Source organism: Oryzias latipes, chromosome 6 (assembly GCF_053564925.1).
Source record: "Oryzias latipes strain Hd-rR chromosome 6, Olatipes_Hd-rR_3.1".
Classification (NCBI taxonomy): domain Eukaryota; kingdom Metazoa; phylum Chordata; class Actinopteri; order Beloniformes; family Adrianichthyidae; genus Oryzias; species Oryzias latipes.
The window spans coordinates 23,345,986-23,364,447 of record NC_136242.1 but is presented as its reverse complement, the minus strand read 5'-3'; the positions used below and the strand labels follow the sequence as shown (position 1 = coordinate 23,364,447).

General features: G+C 38.0%; 1 protein-coding gene across 9 annotated transcripts in view; it reads left to right on the top strand.

The window, feature by feature from the left end:
- shank3a (SH3 and multiple ankyrin repeat domains 3a) overlaps nt 1-18,462 on the top strand; it is a 210,875-nt gene that overhangs the window by 129,578 nt on the left and 62,835 nt on the right. For 4 of the 9 annotated variants that reach the window (XR_002873416.2, XM_023955918.2, XM_023955923.2 and 1 more), the window contains exons 8-14: nt 5,065-5,142; nt 5,248-5,314; nt 6,615-6,862; nt 6,964-7,133; nt 15,637-15,818; nt 16,294-16,317; nt 18,076-18,114. Coding sequence is in view for 8 of the 9 variants with exons in the window: in XM_023955918.2 (XP_023811686.1) it covers nt 5,065-5,142; nt 5,248-5,314; nt 6,615-6,862; nt 6,964-7,133; nt 15,637-15,818; nt 16,294-16,317; nt 18,076-18,114 (808 nt within the window). In the remaining variant the exon portion in view is untranslated. The remainder of the gene's footprint in view (nt 1-5,064; nt 5,143-5,247; nt 5,315-6,614; nt 6,863-6,963; nt 7,134-15,636; nt 15,819-16,293; nt 16,318-18,075; nt 18,115-18,462) is intronic. The other 5 variants (XM_023955921.2, XM_023955920.2, XM_078948858.1 and 2 more) reach the window with 2 other exon arrangements.

The following is an 18,462-nucleotide window of genomic DNA, read 5'->3' as shown; positions in this document are numbered from 1 at the left end:
TTCTCTTCCTCCTCGCTCTCCCCCTTTTTCTTTTTAATCTCATGAATGAATAAACGCGAAACGTGCTTTGCCCTATGTGTTGTGATATTTAACTATGTTCTGCACAGCTAATTTCAGTTGTGATGAATGACCTGCTTCAGCCCGACTGGAGAAACGCGTTCTCAGGAGAAAGCTGTAGCGTTGTGTGTGTTTGCCAAGCAGAGTATCAATATTTAATACTCTTATTTGAAAAACACACACGTGACTTAAGTCATTGCATGTTCACCTTGTCAGGAGAGGTGGGTCTGCATTTGTATTACTGAACCCACATTTAGCTTTGAGGCCTTAAGTGTGATCATTTTGAGCTGTGGTTATATTAAGTTCTATTTCAAAAGTTTCCCCTTAGTATCGTACCAATTTTTTTCCAATTTTTTTCTTTCCAAAATTAAAGGAATATGATTGGTTGGACAGAAATAAAAGATATTTGAATGTTTAGCTAATTCTTCTTCCAAGTCTTTTGTGTGGTAATGGACCCTTTCACAGCTCTGTGGCTGCAGTTGAGTCAGTGGAGAGCCAACATCACGTTGAGCTGATTGATCCGAGACACTGTGCATCCTAGCAGGAATCCAAAAAAAGTCTGAAACAAGACCTGGCTTGGATGATTATCCACAATGACAGTAAGAGAGGGGACTCTCTGAATCGACTGGTAGCGAGCGCGTTGTCCACTGTGAAGATCAATAGATCCATACCCAAAGAGAGGGGAACGTGACAGAAAGAAAGAGTGATAGATGAAGATAGGGAAGAGGGGATTAATGACAAGATAGCTTTCCATAATCATTAACACTGTATGTTTGCTCAATGCAACTCGCTTTCCATGGATCTGGCTAGTCTTTAGCCTTTACTTACTGGCCTATCAGCTTAGCAGATGTGATGTGTTGCAGTGGATGAAGACTTGGCGGGTATCTTTTGTCTGGCAGACACTTCTGTGGGAACTTGCTGGCCGAATAAAAGAATGAGACAGACAAAACTGGTGGTTTTGGCTAATGGGGACGAAGTTAGGTAGTGAAATTTAAGCAAGAGACACTAAGATTTGTGTAAACCAGTCAAATCATAGGTGTGACAAGGCAGCGTTGCTTTTTATGCTAAAGTATTTATGCAATTGCTTGCTGTTTTTAAGCTAAAGCAACCACAAGTGGGAAACTGGTGAGGACAGGGAGGGTTTTTGTAATGAATTCCTATAGGAAGCCTTTGAGAGAAGAGCAAGACAAATGGGCCATGCTGTAATTGGCCTCTTTATTCTTGTTTGCACTTTTTGTGTATTGCGACTCTGCTTCAGAAAAAAAAATTGGGAAAGGTGGAAAAAAAAAATCAAATCCTATAAATTTATCAGTCTATCTAACTTGTCACACATTGTGTTCAGACAAAGCCGATTATTTTTTTTACCGTAGTAACTATTACATTAAGTCAGAGCCAACCCATTTAAATCAGCTTTTTTCCCTGTACACATTGCATCAATGGATTTCCCAGAGCCCTTTATTGTGTGAAAACAGCTAAAAACTGTACATTTGTTTCTTCTGAAAGGCTCTTTTCCAACCCGCCTCTATCCCTGCACCACCAGTTTCCCATTTTGAAGTGATACTGTGACTGAATCAGTGTCATTTTTGTCATTAATGATGCACTGTTCTCTTCTCTGGAGAGTATTTATTTCTGCACCCCATCGAACACAGCTGCACTGCTAAATATTAACATCTGTCAGTTGCTGCTTTACTCACAATTGAACATTTATAAATAAAAAAATAAAACGTGCCAATAAAAAAACTGGCTTTGGACCAGCAGCCTGTTATTATAGGACTATATATGCTATGATTGTTGTCATATTGACAAAACTGAAATAGCTTTTGGACCTTTAATGTAACGATTGTTGAAATTTAACATTGTTTTTAAACTAAGGCGATACTTTTATACAATTGGCCAGTTTAACCCAAAGAAAATTATACGCAAATATACAATATAATTGTAAGAGGCAATTGCTTTGTTATCATAAAATTCTACCTTCATTAGGCAGAAAATAACTCACAATTCACTTTTAGATTACCTTTGAAAAGGATTTGATTTTTGTCATTGTTTGTGCAGATTTGTTTAGATCTTTTTCCATGTAATCATCAACCTGTAAACCTCATGCTGACATTTTTTTAGGTCTTACGTGAGAGAATGCATATTTTTTCTCGTTCATTCTCCTGATGATGTGAAGGTGTTAAGAGAGGATAAGCTGAAGTTATGATAGCCAAAGTTAAAGTTAGGACATGGAATAGGCTGTAATTAAAAATTGCATTAAAATTGTGTTTTTAGTGCTTTAACATGATCATGTGGTATTTTTCTGATGATGGAGAACGTATATATAGGGGAAATTAAGCTGAAAAAATTTACATTTCTGTTTATTTCCTATTTCCTTTTTCAAACAAAAAAAATGCAGTTTAAATCTTAAGATTATTATCTCATTTGTTACGTCGAAAAGATGATGTGCAGGCCACAAGCGTCCTGTTCTGCTCCATTCTGATGCATCCACCTGTAGACGACTAGATCCATGTACAACTATGTTTCCTCATCCGAGCTGGGATCTGGCCCAAAACTGAATGGCTGGATAGCTTCAATATTGCTCGCCATTTTTGTGGCACCGATAATGTTTGGTTGGGGATGTGAGGGGCTGTAAGCTAGTGGGAGAGCGTGTAAACAGAGAGCTCTCAGAAACAGCGCAAGGGGCGGGGTTGCTCAGCACTAACTGTCCCGCCCGCATTTATGATAAACTCCTGCTGCTCTGCAAAAGTTAACTAATAGAAAACATCACAGTTATTTGCTAAAAGACCATTTGAAACACTTTTAAGATACCTGTCGTTCAAAAGTTGGTTGGAGTGGGTATTTGAGCTACAGAAGAAGCTTGTGTGCAGTGTAATGTCCTGTTTGTGTTTTTAATTTTGCTGTTTGTCAAAAGGAGATACCGTATTTTGTTTCTTTCAAACACCCCAATCTTTCTTAACACTCCCACCCTCATGCACTTTTCCAGAGGACGACACTCCTTTGTTTACAGGGCTTCTCCTTTTGGACAGCTTATTAAAAAATGCATAGTTGTTACTCACTGAACTCCTCAGTTCAGTTGATTTGCACATTTACATTATGTTACACTGCATGCCCACATTTTGCTGCCTGTGAAGCTGAGCGGTGACAGGAATCACCAAAGTCAATGTGCTGATAGCGGAGAAAGGCAGATCCTATAATTTGGTCTTGATGTGTTAAATTACATATCGACTCCCCGGCAGTCAGCACAGGGGTACACTCACAAGTGTCTGCCAGGCACAAATGGTCCGGGATTCTGCTTATTTATTCACAAACACTATGTATCCAATTTGAAATGCAAATGTCCCTCTTGCTAAAATTCAGGCTAAATGGTAGAAGGATACTGTTCTTGTTGAAAAAAGGCACACGTCCTAAAAGAATTGTTGGCGACTTTTTCCACAAATTTAGTTGTCCAAAGTATGTTCATGTGATAATAAAGCTCAGAGGTTTTAAAGCAGATCCTCATTCACTGAATGACACTGAGCTCCAGAATCCCCAAATGAAAATGAATGTCTACTAGAGTTACAGTTGTGTATTAAATAAATCCAAATTAGTATAAAAAATGTTTATAATGCAAAGAAAACCAGAACATTTTACAAAAAAGTCACACAAATGTTATACTTTGCAACACAGTTTTAGATGTGCATCCAAACATAAATGAGGGCAAAGGTGTTTCCTCAAACAATTTGAGAGTATGAAGAAACGGTGTGAAACAGTCATAAATAATATGAAGATGATAGCATTTATCCATCCAATCATTACAGTCCTATGCAGTAGGTCGTGTTAAACCGTTTGTGTTTACATGTTTTCTTTTTTTTATTTTATGTTTCAAACACGTCAATAATTAGAATACAATCTGTATGATACAAACTAATAGATAATGATAGTAGTGTTAAATATTACTGACAGAAGCATGGCACATACAGGCAGCTGTGGCTACATCAGTAGCTTACCATCACCAAGTATGAATGAATAATGGATACACACTGTAAGCGCTTTGAGCTTCTGGAAAAGCGCAGAAAAATCAAATCGATTATTAGTATTACGTCATAATCAGCAATTATAAACATGTTCATCTTCATCAATATACAACAATTATGATGAGAATTACAATGACAAGGCAATTTTTTAAGTGTACTTTTAAAATAATAATAATAATTAATAAAATAATTATTATCAGTAATCATAAATGTGTCCATCTTCATCAATATACAGCAAAAATAATAATAATTTCAAACAACATGAAATTTTATGAAAATAATGATCATGTAATAAATTTTATTATAATCAATAGTCAATCATATATTAGTGTATTGTGCCATATAATGTAGGCTTGTAACTAATTTTAGAATATTTTTACATTTTCTTTTTTTACGCTATCCAAAATCTTTGCTGCACACACAGATACAAAATTCTGTGTCTGTTCCTGTTTCTCTGTAAGTGATTGGGATTGGATGTTTGGACACTAAAAATTTTAAGCACTTTTTTATTTTTTTATTTTATTTTTTACAAATTTTCCTTTTTTTTAAGATTTACAATTGCATTAGTAAAAAAATGTTCTGTGTTTTGTGAGGTAATCATTTGCAGTAGCATCTCACAAATCGGTCCATTTTTTCCAAATACAAAAAGTCATGCTCAGCCATGGGGGCTTTTCAAGAGACACTTGTTCATTTTGCACTGTCACCTCTGTCAAAATGATTTTCAAACAGGCTCACAAGGCTGTTTCTTTCAGAGTGGATCAAAGAGCTTGGTTGTGACACCACCCGCGGCAAAACTGTCCCTCTGCACGAGCCACAAATATTAAAACTTCACTTAATATTTGTCTTTCTCAAAACCATGTCCAAATATATATATGTATAAATATAAATTGGTAGTTTGACATTCCATGCTCAAGGTTGAAACAAGCATTTATTGAAGAAAATTATCTGATTTAAGATAAAAGCCTGACACAGAGACATCTCTGCTTTCTTTCAGGAAAGCTGTGCACGTGTTCTTCTGTTCCGCGGAGCCAATAAAGAGATCAAGAACTACAACAGCCAAACTGCTTTTCAAGTATGAGGATATCATTACAAAATGTATTTCTGCTCCACCTTGTGCCACTTATATACATTTCTGTCCTTTTAAATGTCATCTGTTCTTTGCCTTTTCCATTGTCAGGTGGCTATTATCGCTGGAAACTTTGATCTGGCAGAAATCATCAAGGTGCACAAAGCATCAGATGTTGGTAAGCTAATGGCAAGTTTAAAAAAAGCAACTATTAGGATAACTACAGTATCCCTGAAGTTCAAATCATATCAAAAAATCACTCAAAGCAAAAACATAAAATTCCAGATACCAAAATGTTAATAAAAAGCAGAACACAATTACTAAAGAATTAAACAAAGTTAAAAGGAAATGTTTTGAAAAACAAAAAATACTTTTCAGAAATCAGGACAAAGAAATTAAATAAACTAAGAAACCTCAAGAGCTAGTTATTATAGGACGTCAATGGACATCACCAATTGGATGATGACGTTTGCTCACCCTTTGAAATGGGAAGTTATTTGTCATGGCGATATCCTGTGACAGACAACATTTCTTGAAGCTTTCTGGGCACAGCCACTGAAAAAGTTTGGTCAACACATTACAACGGACTTGGGACTTTTTTGCACATAATCAGATAGCTTTTACCCTGAAGACCATGAAACATATAATATCTTTGTTTTGAAAAATTGATGCCTTTTGAACTAACCGATTCAATTCTTTACTACAGTTCAGGCAAAATATCCTTTTGCTCTCACTCTTCTTCAAAACTCAAACGTCATCATCAAGTCAGTGATATCTGGTGTTTTTTAGATTCTTGATCGTTTTAAAATGTAAATGTTTTTTCTTATTACTTGTTTTGCTTTTTAATTGTCATTCTTATCCTTAATGTTTCTGCATTGGGTGATTTATTGATGTGATTTGGGATAAAAATACTGATTGAGCCTGAAACGTTGAGAAATAACAGGAAAGAAGTGTTATTATAAAAAATGACGATGTTAAATGTGATTAATTTTAAAAGGATGTAGACGTTGAGGTCTTGATTTGGTGAGTAGTTTTTCTGAAAGAAAATAGACATGGAAACTCTGCCATCTGGTGTTATAATGATGTAGTACTCCCACTTTGGAATATTGATATTTTATGAAAAACTTTCTAGTTTGTTTGAGGTAAACTGTAATATAATGCATCACATTCATATTTCATTCATCAATATTTGTAAACACAATGTTTTTTTTATGATTAAGTTTCATAATTGGTCATTTCTCTTTGCCCAGGAATAATGTAGCACCTTAACAAGGATTTATTGTTTTCAAAAAATTCTATAAAACCGTCTGGCTGTTTGCTTTTGCTCACTCTTGCTGCCTGCTGTGATTAACACAACCTGGTAACAAAGTGTGAACAGGTTTTCGCTGTCATGAGAATTTTTTTTCAGAGCTCTTTGTTGATTTGTCATTCTGCTAGTGTCTGCTTTTCCATCTGTCTGTGTCTCTTTTCCTCCCCAGTGCCTTTCAGGGAGACCCCCTCCTACACCAACCGTCGACGTTTGACAACCGGCCCCCTGCCCTCACCACGGTCTTTGCTTCGCTCTGCGAGTGACAACAACCTGAACGGTGACCACGATCACATTCACAGTCAGCCCCCCAGAGAGAGCCGTGGTCGCCAGGGCCCGTCTCCTGTCCCCTCGCTGCGCAGCCTCCCAGCCTTTGGGCAACAGCACAGCAGCCTTGGAGAAGAAAGATATGTTAAAAAGGTGTGGATGTTTTAACATATAAAAAAAAAGAATAAATCATTGGTGTAATGTTTAGAATTGTAATGATTTTAATTCAACAATACTTCATATTTTTGGGTCAGAGTCGTCACGGTGAGATCCCCGACAGCAGTCTTCAGAGTACTGGCAGCTCCAGATCTTCCCATTCCCGTTCTCCTTCACTACGTCACATGCATGAAGACGACAAACCAATTCCCAGACGGTCCCAAAGCCACGGCTACCCTCATGGATACAGCCCTCGCGGAAGACTCAGGTGTGGAAGATTTACTCTCACTTCAGCACAAGTTCTTTTATTTATCTCCAATTTTCTCTCTGCTTTTGGCTCATGTCATCCCTCCCTCTTTTTTATTTACTCCAAGTAGATAATCTATGATTAGCTTTGCACTTCCTTTGATTGTTGAACCATATTTCAAAAAGCTACAAGCCCCATGCGATGTTTCTGACTCACTTGTTAGTCACCAAGCATCACTGCCTCCTATTCCATCTGCTGCCGTCTGCTGCTGGGACAAACATGACATGAAATCAGCCAGAGCACAATAATTATTTATTCATCAGTCACATGCACGTTGAAAGCTGTTTTCACCCTGAAGCTGCTCTAAAAAGTCGCGTGTGTTAGGTGTAAGCTGAGCCTGTAAACTTATGCAGGTCTATACTAATAGTCTAGCAGCCATGCTCTGGTTAGGCCACAAAGGCTCAGTGTGATGTGTTTTTGTAACTGGCTAGGGAAAAAAAACACCTAATGCAATGTAGGTAAATCTCCATCTTTGTTTGTTTTATGGTAGCCAGACTCCTTCTGTGGCTTCTTGCACTGTTTGTAGGTAGACAGATGGATTAGGGTCTAATAATAATCACCATTGGGACTTGTTGAAGTCTGCCAGTATGTGATTGTGTGTGTGAGAAAGGAGACAGACAGTGGGTACATTCTGATATTTAGGCTATTGGATTAGCCCACTCTGTTTAAAACAGCTTGTCACTTGGTCTTTAGAAAAACTGCCAGGCAGACCAGGGTTGTGCAGTGATCACATCGCCATGCAAAAGATGAATCCCATCATGAGCACGTGATTTGTTAAACAAGTTGTTAACAATGTATGTTGGCAAAGGATCCCCATCAGATGCTTACGTGTGTGAATCTCATGCATGATTTATACTCCGGACACTGCTCTCATATGCATTGTCTGTTTTGGTGTTTAAATTATTTTGACATGCTTATTGATTCAGTCGCATAATGTCAGCATTTAAATTCTAAAGACTCGCTCTGATCACATCATTTGATTTATTTCTTTAAAAAAGTTCCCGTTTTGTCATTTTCTGGGAAATAGTTTCTGCAGAGCCACAGTAGTTCAGTAGAAATGCTCCTTTGAGTGGTGGGCGGGACCGTTGGCATAGAGCAACCCCACCCCCTTCTCCGTTGCCGAGAATTTGCAGCAGGGATCTTATGACCCACCTATGTCACAAATATGTAATTTTTTTAAATTATATTTTTTCATCTACACCTGATTCACAGGGATTTAAATAAAGAAATACTCAGAAATGCAATTTCGAGCTTAATTTTCCTGATATATGTCCTTCATCATTAGAAAAAGGCCAGAAGAACATGTTAAAAACACCAAAAACACCATTTTCATCACAGTGGGATTTTGGGTTTGTTCCTCTTGCCGTCTTGATTTTGATAACTTTTCTGAAAACACAAGAATATTTTTGTAAATTCTAGTAGAAGCAACTTTTGTGAGACATTTACTGTCAGAAGAAGACTTGAGACAGCTTACAAAGCTGTTTTCTTACTGCGCTGATAAATCAGGTGAAACTTGAGGTCAATGTCTTATATGTTTTTACCTGAACACGCACAAAGTTTATTTCCTCTCACTGTGTAATGTGAACACAATGTGTACACTGCAAAAACTCTAAATGTAACCAAGAGTATTTGTCTAGCTTCTAGTCTAAATAACTCACTTTACCATATTTAAGACACAATAATGTCAAAACTCAGTTAGTTGTCATGATCTTTTGTAAAATACACTGTAAATATGTAAAATTTTTACTTGAAATGGACTAAAAAATCTGCCAACGCAACAAGATTAAGCAACTTGTGGGCAAAAAAATCTCTTAATGTATCAGTAATTTATTTCCTTTGAAGTAATTTTATTAAATAAAAAAAGTTAATTTGAACTAAAATAGGAAAAAGACATTGTAAGATATTTCATTTGTGCAGCGTGAGTGCAGGACGTCCACGCTTAATCACAACTGTAAAGTTTATTCGGTCTGTCTGTTCTCCTTTGAGGTTATGTTGCTCTAGAAAAGGTATGACATAACTTTTTTTGTTGCTGAAAAAGATCAACCAAGTTTAGTGTGTGAATTAATGAAGTCTAATAGATAACATCTACCCTGATAAACAGTAACAATTAAGCAAAATGACAGATTGGGGTTACTCTATAAATATACCAGATTAGCTTAAGGAGCCCAAGGCAAACACGTTTTTTTTTTCTTCAAGTTGACTGTTGCATGTTCATATAACCTGCTTTCTACCAGTTCGTGAACATAGTGAAAGCCAAATATGTGCGCAGATGCAGTTACATAACTTCCCATCTTAACTGCAATGATCCCCAGATGTCTGACTAACGGATGTCTTACAGGAATCCCCCAGTGCATTAAATAAGTGTGGAGGAATAGCATAGATTAAAAAATAAAATCAAGACTTTATTTTCAGCCCCTTTTTCAAACATCCTCTAGTGTTTATACAGTGTGTGCAAATAGCTGTAAGCCATATGGATAATCTCTCCCCTGTGGGTCATTAAGACAAAGGCAAGGTACTCCATTGGATTCACTTCTCATCTGCAGGGGTTCTGAAGATCTTTAATTTACAATTCACTTCATTGCTTGAAAAAAAAAAAAACTATTGATTTAACGGTAATAAGGTCCAATATTTTTAAATGTCCTGCTTCAAAGATAATTCTAGAAAAGGAGGTTCTTCACAATGTTAACCTTGATGCTGTGTCTATCTGCCATGACAGATTGATATTTTTTGTGCTGTGTTTACTCAGCACAAGGTTGGTTTTGGAGTCAAAAAGGGGACAAAATAGAACAGTGAAAGGGAAACAAAGACACTCAACTTACTATGACTGCTGTGTTCTGGCCTAAATACCTTCCCATCTTGGAAGTAGGATGCCTTACTCTCTCTGTGGATCAGCCTAAAACCTTAAAATAAATAAAAAGAGCGTACCATAATTCCACATAGACCAGATGGTCTTCATGGTCAGATCCTGCACCCAAATGGGATTGGAATATTTCATTTAAATGTCTCCACTGTTTTTCTTGATTTCTCTCCCTGACCTTCTGTTCGTGCCCACAGTTACTCCAGAGGCATGAGCGGTGCCAGGGGAGTGTGAAATTAGCTTGGCTGGTCAAGAGCCAAGGCAAAAGCTGATTTCACCAACACTTCCTTCTTCATTGGTGTGCACATTGCTCCATGATTCTGCAAAACAAGTAGATTAAGATTATCCCAGGTTTTTGCTGTTAAAGTGTTTTTTGAACATTTAGGTTCATTATCTCAAAAACGTCAAGGCGCTGAGTGAAGTTTACATTGTACTTTCTCTTCATTAACTGCAAAAACTTTACGTAAGAAAGGACAAGGGGATGTTTATTCATCCATGTGCAGCAAGGCAAGGACAAACTGATTATCATTAGAATGCAAAGTGTGATGCTGATTATGGCCGCACTTATATTGAGTGCATTTCACCTCCGAGAGATGGGCTACTTGATGACGAGATACTTACCTGAGAAGCCAAGCCATTCATGTGAGAAAATGTTTCAGTCAAGCGGTTTGATTGCATCTGCGAAAATGGCATTGAGGGACATTTGCAGGTGCATCTTCAGATTTATGGGAGCATTTGATTAGCAACAGGTAAATAAACCAAGCCAGTCATGCTCTTTAACAAGCTGTGCAAATGTTAAAATGTATTTTTGAGGGTCTAATTAGTGATCTAATAGTTGTCACACAAACATTCGCCTTTCATTTATTTTACACATCCGCAGAATTTGTTCTTGTTAGATTTGTGAAACTTACAAAGTTGGGCAGCTGTGGACTCAGTAGGTGAAACTGTCAGCTGTCAGCTGGAAGGTTAATTTTTGGTCAAGTCTTTGGTCAACATCCAGAAAATGTCCTTTTCTCCTCACTGGTTGAATGATTTTTTTATTTTTTATTTTTTGTTTCTTCCCCAAATTTGTGCTTTTAATTAAAAATTAGATTATTAATTATTAATAAGAGTAAAAAATAATCGACTCTTTGTATTGATCATAGAGAAAACATTTATATAACATATGACATGTTTAATTTAATGTATTTATTGTATTTTGTATAATTTTCTCTTATTGGTTAATTGGTCTGTTTGTTGAGCACTTCTGCTCTTTTGTTGTCTGTTGCCAGGGTTACAGAAATAAGGATGGTGTCCTAGGAAACATAGGCACTCCTGTTGCAGACTACATTCCAATTTAAGTGTGTGTGTTTGTGTGTGAATGTGTCTGTAATATGGTGTGTTTGGATCTTGCATCTTCCTTTCATTGGAGCCACTGTTAATGAGGCACACTTAAGGGAAGGAGAGGGCAAAACAAAAGCAGGTGACAGGAAAAGATGTTTATCACCCTAATCCGTCTAGCAAGCAGCATTCGTAAAGACTTAATGTTCAAAATTCTAGTATTTATGAAAAATAAATAAATAAATAAAAGTCCTGCTGCTGTAAAATCTATCAAATTTAGAATAGTAAAAACTCACAAAAACACAATTCAAATAAGCTGGACATTTTTTCAAAAATATGTTCAACCTTTAACAAAAGCAGAGATATTAAAATTAATTAGAAATCCTTAGACAGCATTTTTGCTCTGTGGTCACTGCAGGTATAAAAATGAGTCTTCACTCTCAGTCATTTAGTCTAATTTCAAAGGGCGCGTTGACAGAATGAACAAAATCGCTGGAAACTATATTTTAAAATCCCTGAAATCGAGAAGAGGCTATAAAATAATTAAATAAACATGAAAAGGATCCCGTTTATGGCTGTGATACTAATCCCTGCTGCGGGGACATAAAAGTGTGAAGAGCCAAGGGACTTTTTGTTTGGGACAATTGATACATTTTTTTATTTGATATTAAAATTGAACAGAGGTCTAATCCTGTTGAAGGACTATATTTGATTTTCATAAAATGACAAAATGAAGTTGTTTATACCTTTTAAGTGGGGCTGGTTTTAAAAAAATGTTTTAAATCAAATCAAATCAATTTTCACTTTGAAATATATTATTGATTATTTAACTCCATGTATTTTTATTCCTTTAAAGCAAATACTTGTATAGTTTTCAGGCAAAAATTGCTCTCTTTTTTCAGTTTGAACTTAAGAATGTCTTCTTTTATGAATTCAAGTTTCACTTTTCCTCTGTTTAAATCACTATTATGTGAAAGCTGATTTTTTATTACCAAACAAAATAACTTTTTGACTGGAAATTTGACAAATAAATTAAAGCCTATTCAAAAATGTTTTAATAAAATTATAAAATTGTGAATTTAAATTGAATCGATTCAGTATTTTGGCAGTGATATCCACCTCTGCTTAAAAAGTACAATAACATCTCATTGCATTCAGTAAAAACTGTTAACAGGTACCAAAAGCAATCTAGTTCTACCTTCTCAATCCTGTTTGACACTTAAAACCATGCGTGTCCAGCTATAACTAGTTGTGTTTCAGAGAGCAGCAAACATTAGGCTGATCACACAACTGTAGAGAGTGCATGGTTTACATAAAAAAAAAAAAAAAGATTCCTTCTCACCCTCCTTGGATGGTTTCTCACCCAAGATCGGATCCTCTACCAGAGGATGTCCAGTATCTTAGCTGTTCCTAGAACTGCGCCTTTCTGGACTGAGATGTTTGAGGGTTTTTTCCAAAGATCTGCCACTCCTCCGGTTTGGAGTTTACTACCCCGAGTGATCTGACCATCCAAGCTTTCTCCAGTTCTTTCCGGAGTCCCTGGTAATTCTTCGGTTTCTCATTTTCCTTCTTCCTGACGTCGCCACCACTTTGTCCATCAAAACAGCTTTCTTCTGTTTTTTTTCTCCACTACCACAATGTCTAGTGGGTTTTCCATTACCAACGTGTCAGCATGTATCTGGAAATCTGCTCTCTCAGGCTCTACCACAGACAGCATTTTTTATCCCCATGTCAGTGCTGTAGACTCTGGTGGTGTGGATCAGGGAGTCAATGTCCCCTTTGCTCATAGAGGATAGCTTGATATAACCCATGTAGAGGAGGTGATTGATCAGTATCCATGACCAGTATATTATTTGGCAGAGGAGTTTCAGACCTATGCAAAACACTGGTGGACACAGAGTATCTCGTTAGTTTATGTCATGTTTAATTGTCATTTGTGCAAGTAGCTTACTGTTAGTCTCAAGAGTGGTTTTCCCCAATCTCTTTAAGTTTGCAATGAATGCTCTTAGAGTCCTGTTGATGTTGTATAGCTCCAAGCATTCAGTGATCCATGTATGTGGTGTTGAGTCATACATAGGCTTAGCAAAACAACCCTCCATATTTTAGCAACCATTGTGTGCACATTTCTAAAAAACAAATGTCATTCTGAAACTGTTTCAACAAAGTAAAGTTTTGAAGGACTAGCGCAGCCGAAGGGTTGGCTAACTCTGTAACAAATTTTAAAGGGCAAAAAACAGATTATGAAGATAAGGGGATAACTAACACCAAGGTAGACAGAAAGATATATGAGGCAGAAGTGTAGAATCAGGTGAATATTAGTATCAGCAATACAAAATGAATGACAGAAAAGACATAGAAAAAAGTTGCATAAAATTGATTTAACGAAGCACATAATCAAGTCCTTGTAGGCAGACATATCTAAGTATTTTCTGTTCTGATCCAACAGACAAAAATATAGATATGTGTACTGTGTACTAGTCCTGCACAATAAATCAAAAACTCGTGGTTATCGCAATATCAAGCTGTGCAATACGCATATCGCAAAAGTCGGCAAAAATTGTGATAAATGGTAACCTTAAATGTGTCAAAACAATTTTATGGCAGCTTGAAGTATTTAACAAATCAAATAAATCCAATTATGCATTTGACCAACTGAATGGAGCCCTTCATGTTGATGACCAATTGAATGGAGCCCTTTTATGTTAGATGTTTGCCTCCTATGTAGACTAGGGTCATTTGGAGTGTAATTTAAGTTATTTTGACTCTTGTTTAAATTAAACTGTTGCATTTAAATGGATATTATGTATTTAGTTTTTTTGCTATTTGTTCATGTATCGCAAGTTATGTCGTCATCGCAATATTGATCACTAATATACCAAAATTGCGAGTTTTCCTCATATCTTGCTGCCCTAACATGTACATTATCTACGCGTAAATAACATAATTAATAGCTTTCATTAATTAATGAACAAAGGTAATGCATGAGTTTGTGATGAATATTTGAAAAATGACTCAAAGCTTTAACAGAAAAAACAGCAGAATGAGACTGAACGCCACTTACACGGACAGCGCAGAGGAGATGAATGAATGCAAGGCGGAGCTCTGCCGCTGGATTAGAATTCATTGCTTGACAGAGAGACAAGAGGATGAAGATGCAGTGCGAAGAAATGTGGAAAAACAGAGGGATGAATGAGTGGCATGGGGGAAAATGGATCTGAGTGAAAGAAAGAGGGCTGTGATTCAGAGAAAGAGAGTGAGCAGCGACAATTAGGCATAATGGAGCTTTTTGCCACCCCTCCGCCACGGCGCCTCCCACCCTCCCCCCATGCCGCACACATACTAAACTCAGCCTTCCTCAAGGAGCCGTGGCACATGCACGCTGTCGAGCAGACAGGCTTAAGGAGATCGATCGTGATGTGGGACTTGTGTGTCAGAGACATGCTGCTGGTTCTGTGTGCCCTGCTTGTGAAGGTGCAATGTTAGCGGCAGCTGAGGGGGCTGTCTGTGTTTGTGCACAGTTAGAATGCACACAGAGGGTTCGTGGTGTTTGAGTGCGAGCAAGCAGTCAAAGGGGAGGAGAGCCACGGTGCGCAGCAGCAGCAGCATTGCCAGCGTGTGTGTGAGTGTCTGTCAGCATATGTGTGAGGGGTGGAGGGGAGAGGAGAGGCAGACGCGGCATGACTCCTGGGAGAGGGAGCGGGAGTTAGGGATCAGACCTAAACTCTCTCCTCCACAGCTGGAGAACCAGGACTCAAGGACGAGGATAGATCCGTAAAGCAGCCTGGAGCTTCTGGAACATGGGATATACTGGGGATTTCTGTCTGTCTCTGCAGGGGACTTTTGCTGGAGCCCAAACTAAGGATGTGTTTAACTAAAAGCCACTTCCCGATGGACCTGCCAGACCCTCGCAAGAAAGGATATAGTGCGGTTCCATTTGCCAATACATTTTTTTTCTCCTACCTCTAATAGGATGCGAGGAAAAGGGAAGAGATAGAGGGAGAAGGTAACAGAGAGCAAAAGGAAAATTGGCTTTTGAGGGAGGAACAGGGAAAACTAAAAGGGGGAAAGACTGGTGCGGAGAAATGTAATTTCCTCTCATGACTTTTCTTCACATCACTGACTGTCGATTGGTAGACTCTTGGCCTTTTCTATGAATCCCTCCCTGGCTACAATAATAACCAGGGGTTGTCACCACGCTGCTGTCCCACTGACAAACATGTCGGTGACCACGGGCTTCAGTTACCAGCTCCCGGGAATCACTACAGTAACATATGTGTTTGTTTACAGCCCCGGCTCAGTGCATCGAGACCCAAGCCCACCCCATCACACTCCTCCAGCTCTAACGGGAACGCGTGGGCCCAAAAGGAAACTCTACAGTGCCGTCCCAGGACGTACTTTCATTGTAGTCAAGCCTTATACGCCACAAGGGGAGGGGGAGATCCAGCTTAACCGTGGGGAGCGAGTCAAAGGTAAGTTTTCAGCTGTTGGGTTGCTTTTTCCTTATTAGTGTAACTTGTATTTTTTGCTCCATATCATCTACTGTTGCAGGTCCCACACCTGGACATTGTTGCCGCTGCGTAATCTATGTTTCATAGCATTCCAGCAAATGTCCATCTTCCCTGCTAGTGTTTAGGACTTCCTTGGAAGACCATGGCAATGTTTTGCCTACAGGAAAATGAAAGTTGGGTTTGTTGCAAAGATTGAAAAAACAAACACTCCTTTGCTTTGTGTTGTTAAGATGCAAATACCACAGGACTTTTTCATGAACTTGGTGCAAACCACTTATGGAGTCTGGAAGGCATTTCAATGCGGTCCAAATTTGGCATTGCAGATTATCACCTCATTCAATTTTTTTTTTTCAAATGTGCAATTATCACCTTTATTTAACGGCTTTACTTTCATGTGTTTGTGTGTGCTTTTGTCTCCATTCATGCTTCACTCAAGACTTTGACTGTAATGACGTAGAAGGTAAACTCCATAATATACTTCTCACCCCAGTATCTCTCTCACACACCTCTGTGTGTCAACCCCACACCTACAGTTAAGCAATTAGTGTTTGGCCCTGTTTGAATCCTCCTGTGAGATGTGTATGCTCTTACTGCAAATCTTTGATTACTGCAAGAAGAGGTCTTGCATATTCAAACAGGTCTCCTTTGCTCATGGTTTGTAGTTGTGCATACATATGGTGTGTTTTTCCCTATTTCTAAGAGTGTTTCTTCCCTGCATATACAATTATTCTCCTTCCTCCCCTTGCTTCTTATCACTTGTCCACAGACACCCTGTTCCACTCTGACCCCACACCCTTACATCATGCCACTTTACATGCACCACTGTGGATCAAATCCACATTAGCTTAATGGAAACAATTCCCTCATGTCCTCAGAAAAGCTAGAGTCCCTGCACTCATGCTGTGACCTCGTATGTTGCCTTCAGATCTACAGAGGAACAGGATGTGCAGATTATTGGAATTAGAATTTTGATTTTGTACAAATAGCCTCAATAAACACACACACATACTCTCTCACAGTCTCTTCCTGTTTTTGTTTTAATTCCTTTAAGTGTTTATTTTACCTTTTCTGTAGGGCTTTAGAATATTTTTTGAGGCACATCACAGATTTGCTTTAGCCTCACTGAACCCCAATCATATGCCTAAATAAATCACATATGAAAAATTAAATAGTTAAATAAAGCTACATTTTCTTTTTCCTAAGGTAGACTGAAGAATATTACATTTTCTGTGAATGAGATGTATTCTGATGTTGACACCAGGGTTAGTGCGGATTTTATTATTTGAGTGCGCCGTCTCATCCCTCTGCCTCCTGGATACATCAGCGTTTCTGTTGGTGCTATTGAACCCATAACCCTGTTACAAATATGAACTCTTACAGTTTAGCCCTTTTCTCCTGTCTGCCACGCAGGGGACAAGTTGACAGTGTCATGGCTACTGGTGCCATGGCTGAGCCAAGTAGACCATCTGGCTTTGTTATGCAACACTGACCAACATAATGACTACCGGTACTCTGTTGCATACTCTATACCTTTATATACATTAACCCTTGTGCTATCCTAGGCACTTTAACATTGGGAGTTGGGTCATCTAGACCCACTAGAACCTTTTTTTCTTCAATGATTTGTGATCTTCACTGGTGTCCATGGATTACATGAAACCTTTCCACCTTTATCCACCTTTGTCATGGTAGGAAGAACACGTCAATGTAAGGGAGGGGTCATCTAAAATAGCACAAGGGTTAAGAAGCACATCCCTCAAGAAAGGGTCAGCAAGCAGCCTAAATTTACTGCCTAACTAGCATATTTTTCTTAAATGTCTACATTTTAAACCATTTTTTTTGTAATTAGTTTATTATAATCATTTGTGAGAAGGAGAACTAGGCACAGATGTCTTTTTTCCTTTAAGGATGAATAAGCCATGGTTTGATTCATAATGTATTCAGTCTTTTTGCATTCATGAATGGTTGAGTTGATAACAGTAATGGGGATCAGTCTGAAGGAGAACAGAAGGATGGAAGGCAAATGAAAGAAAAGATTACATAAATCTAGAAACTGAGGACTCAAAACTAGTTTCTTGTAGGTGAACTTGTATGTCTGCAAAATAAAAGTTTACTTGTACTGTCCAGCTAACAGTGCCTTCATTCCTAAACCTTGAGCCACCTTCACACTCATGTCTGTGTTTCCTGCTGATGTCTACACCACCTTGTTAATCTGCAGCTTTTCCAGAGGAGCAACTCTACGATGAGATCAAAATAGGTAAATCTTACAATAGACGATAGATCTTTTGATTTTTTTTTTTTTTACTTGGATTCGTTTTCTTGTGTAAAATAGGTAGACATTTCCTTTAAGAACAACTTGTGGGTTAACAACTCCAACAATGCAAGGATAGCTGCAATATTTTCATGCAGTGCCCTTGAAGGTTAACAATATTCTCTGTGGAAAAGGCATATGGAATATATAGTCCTGACAGAGCAGACCCCACAAAAACTAAAACAAATATGATGAATCAAAGATACTTTTATTTGTGGTTTAAGGCATTGACTGTAGATGAGAGAACTGGAGCAAGTCAGTGTGATGTCACCCATAGAAAATGCCTTACTTCCA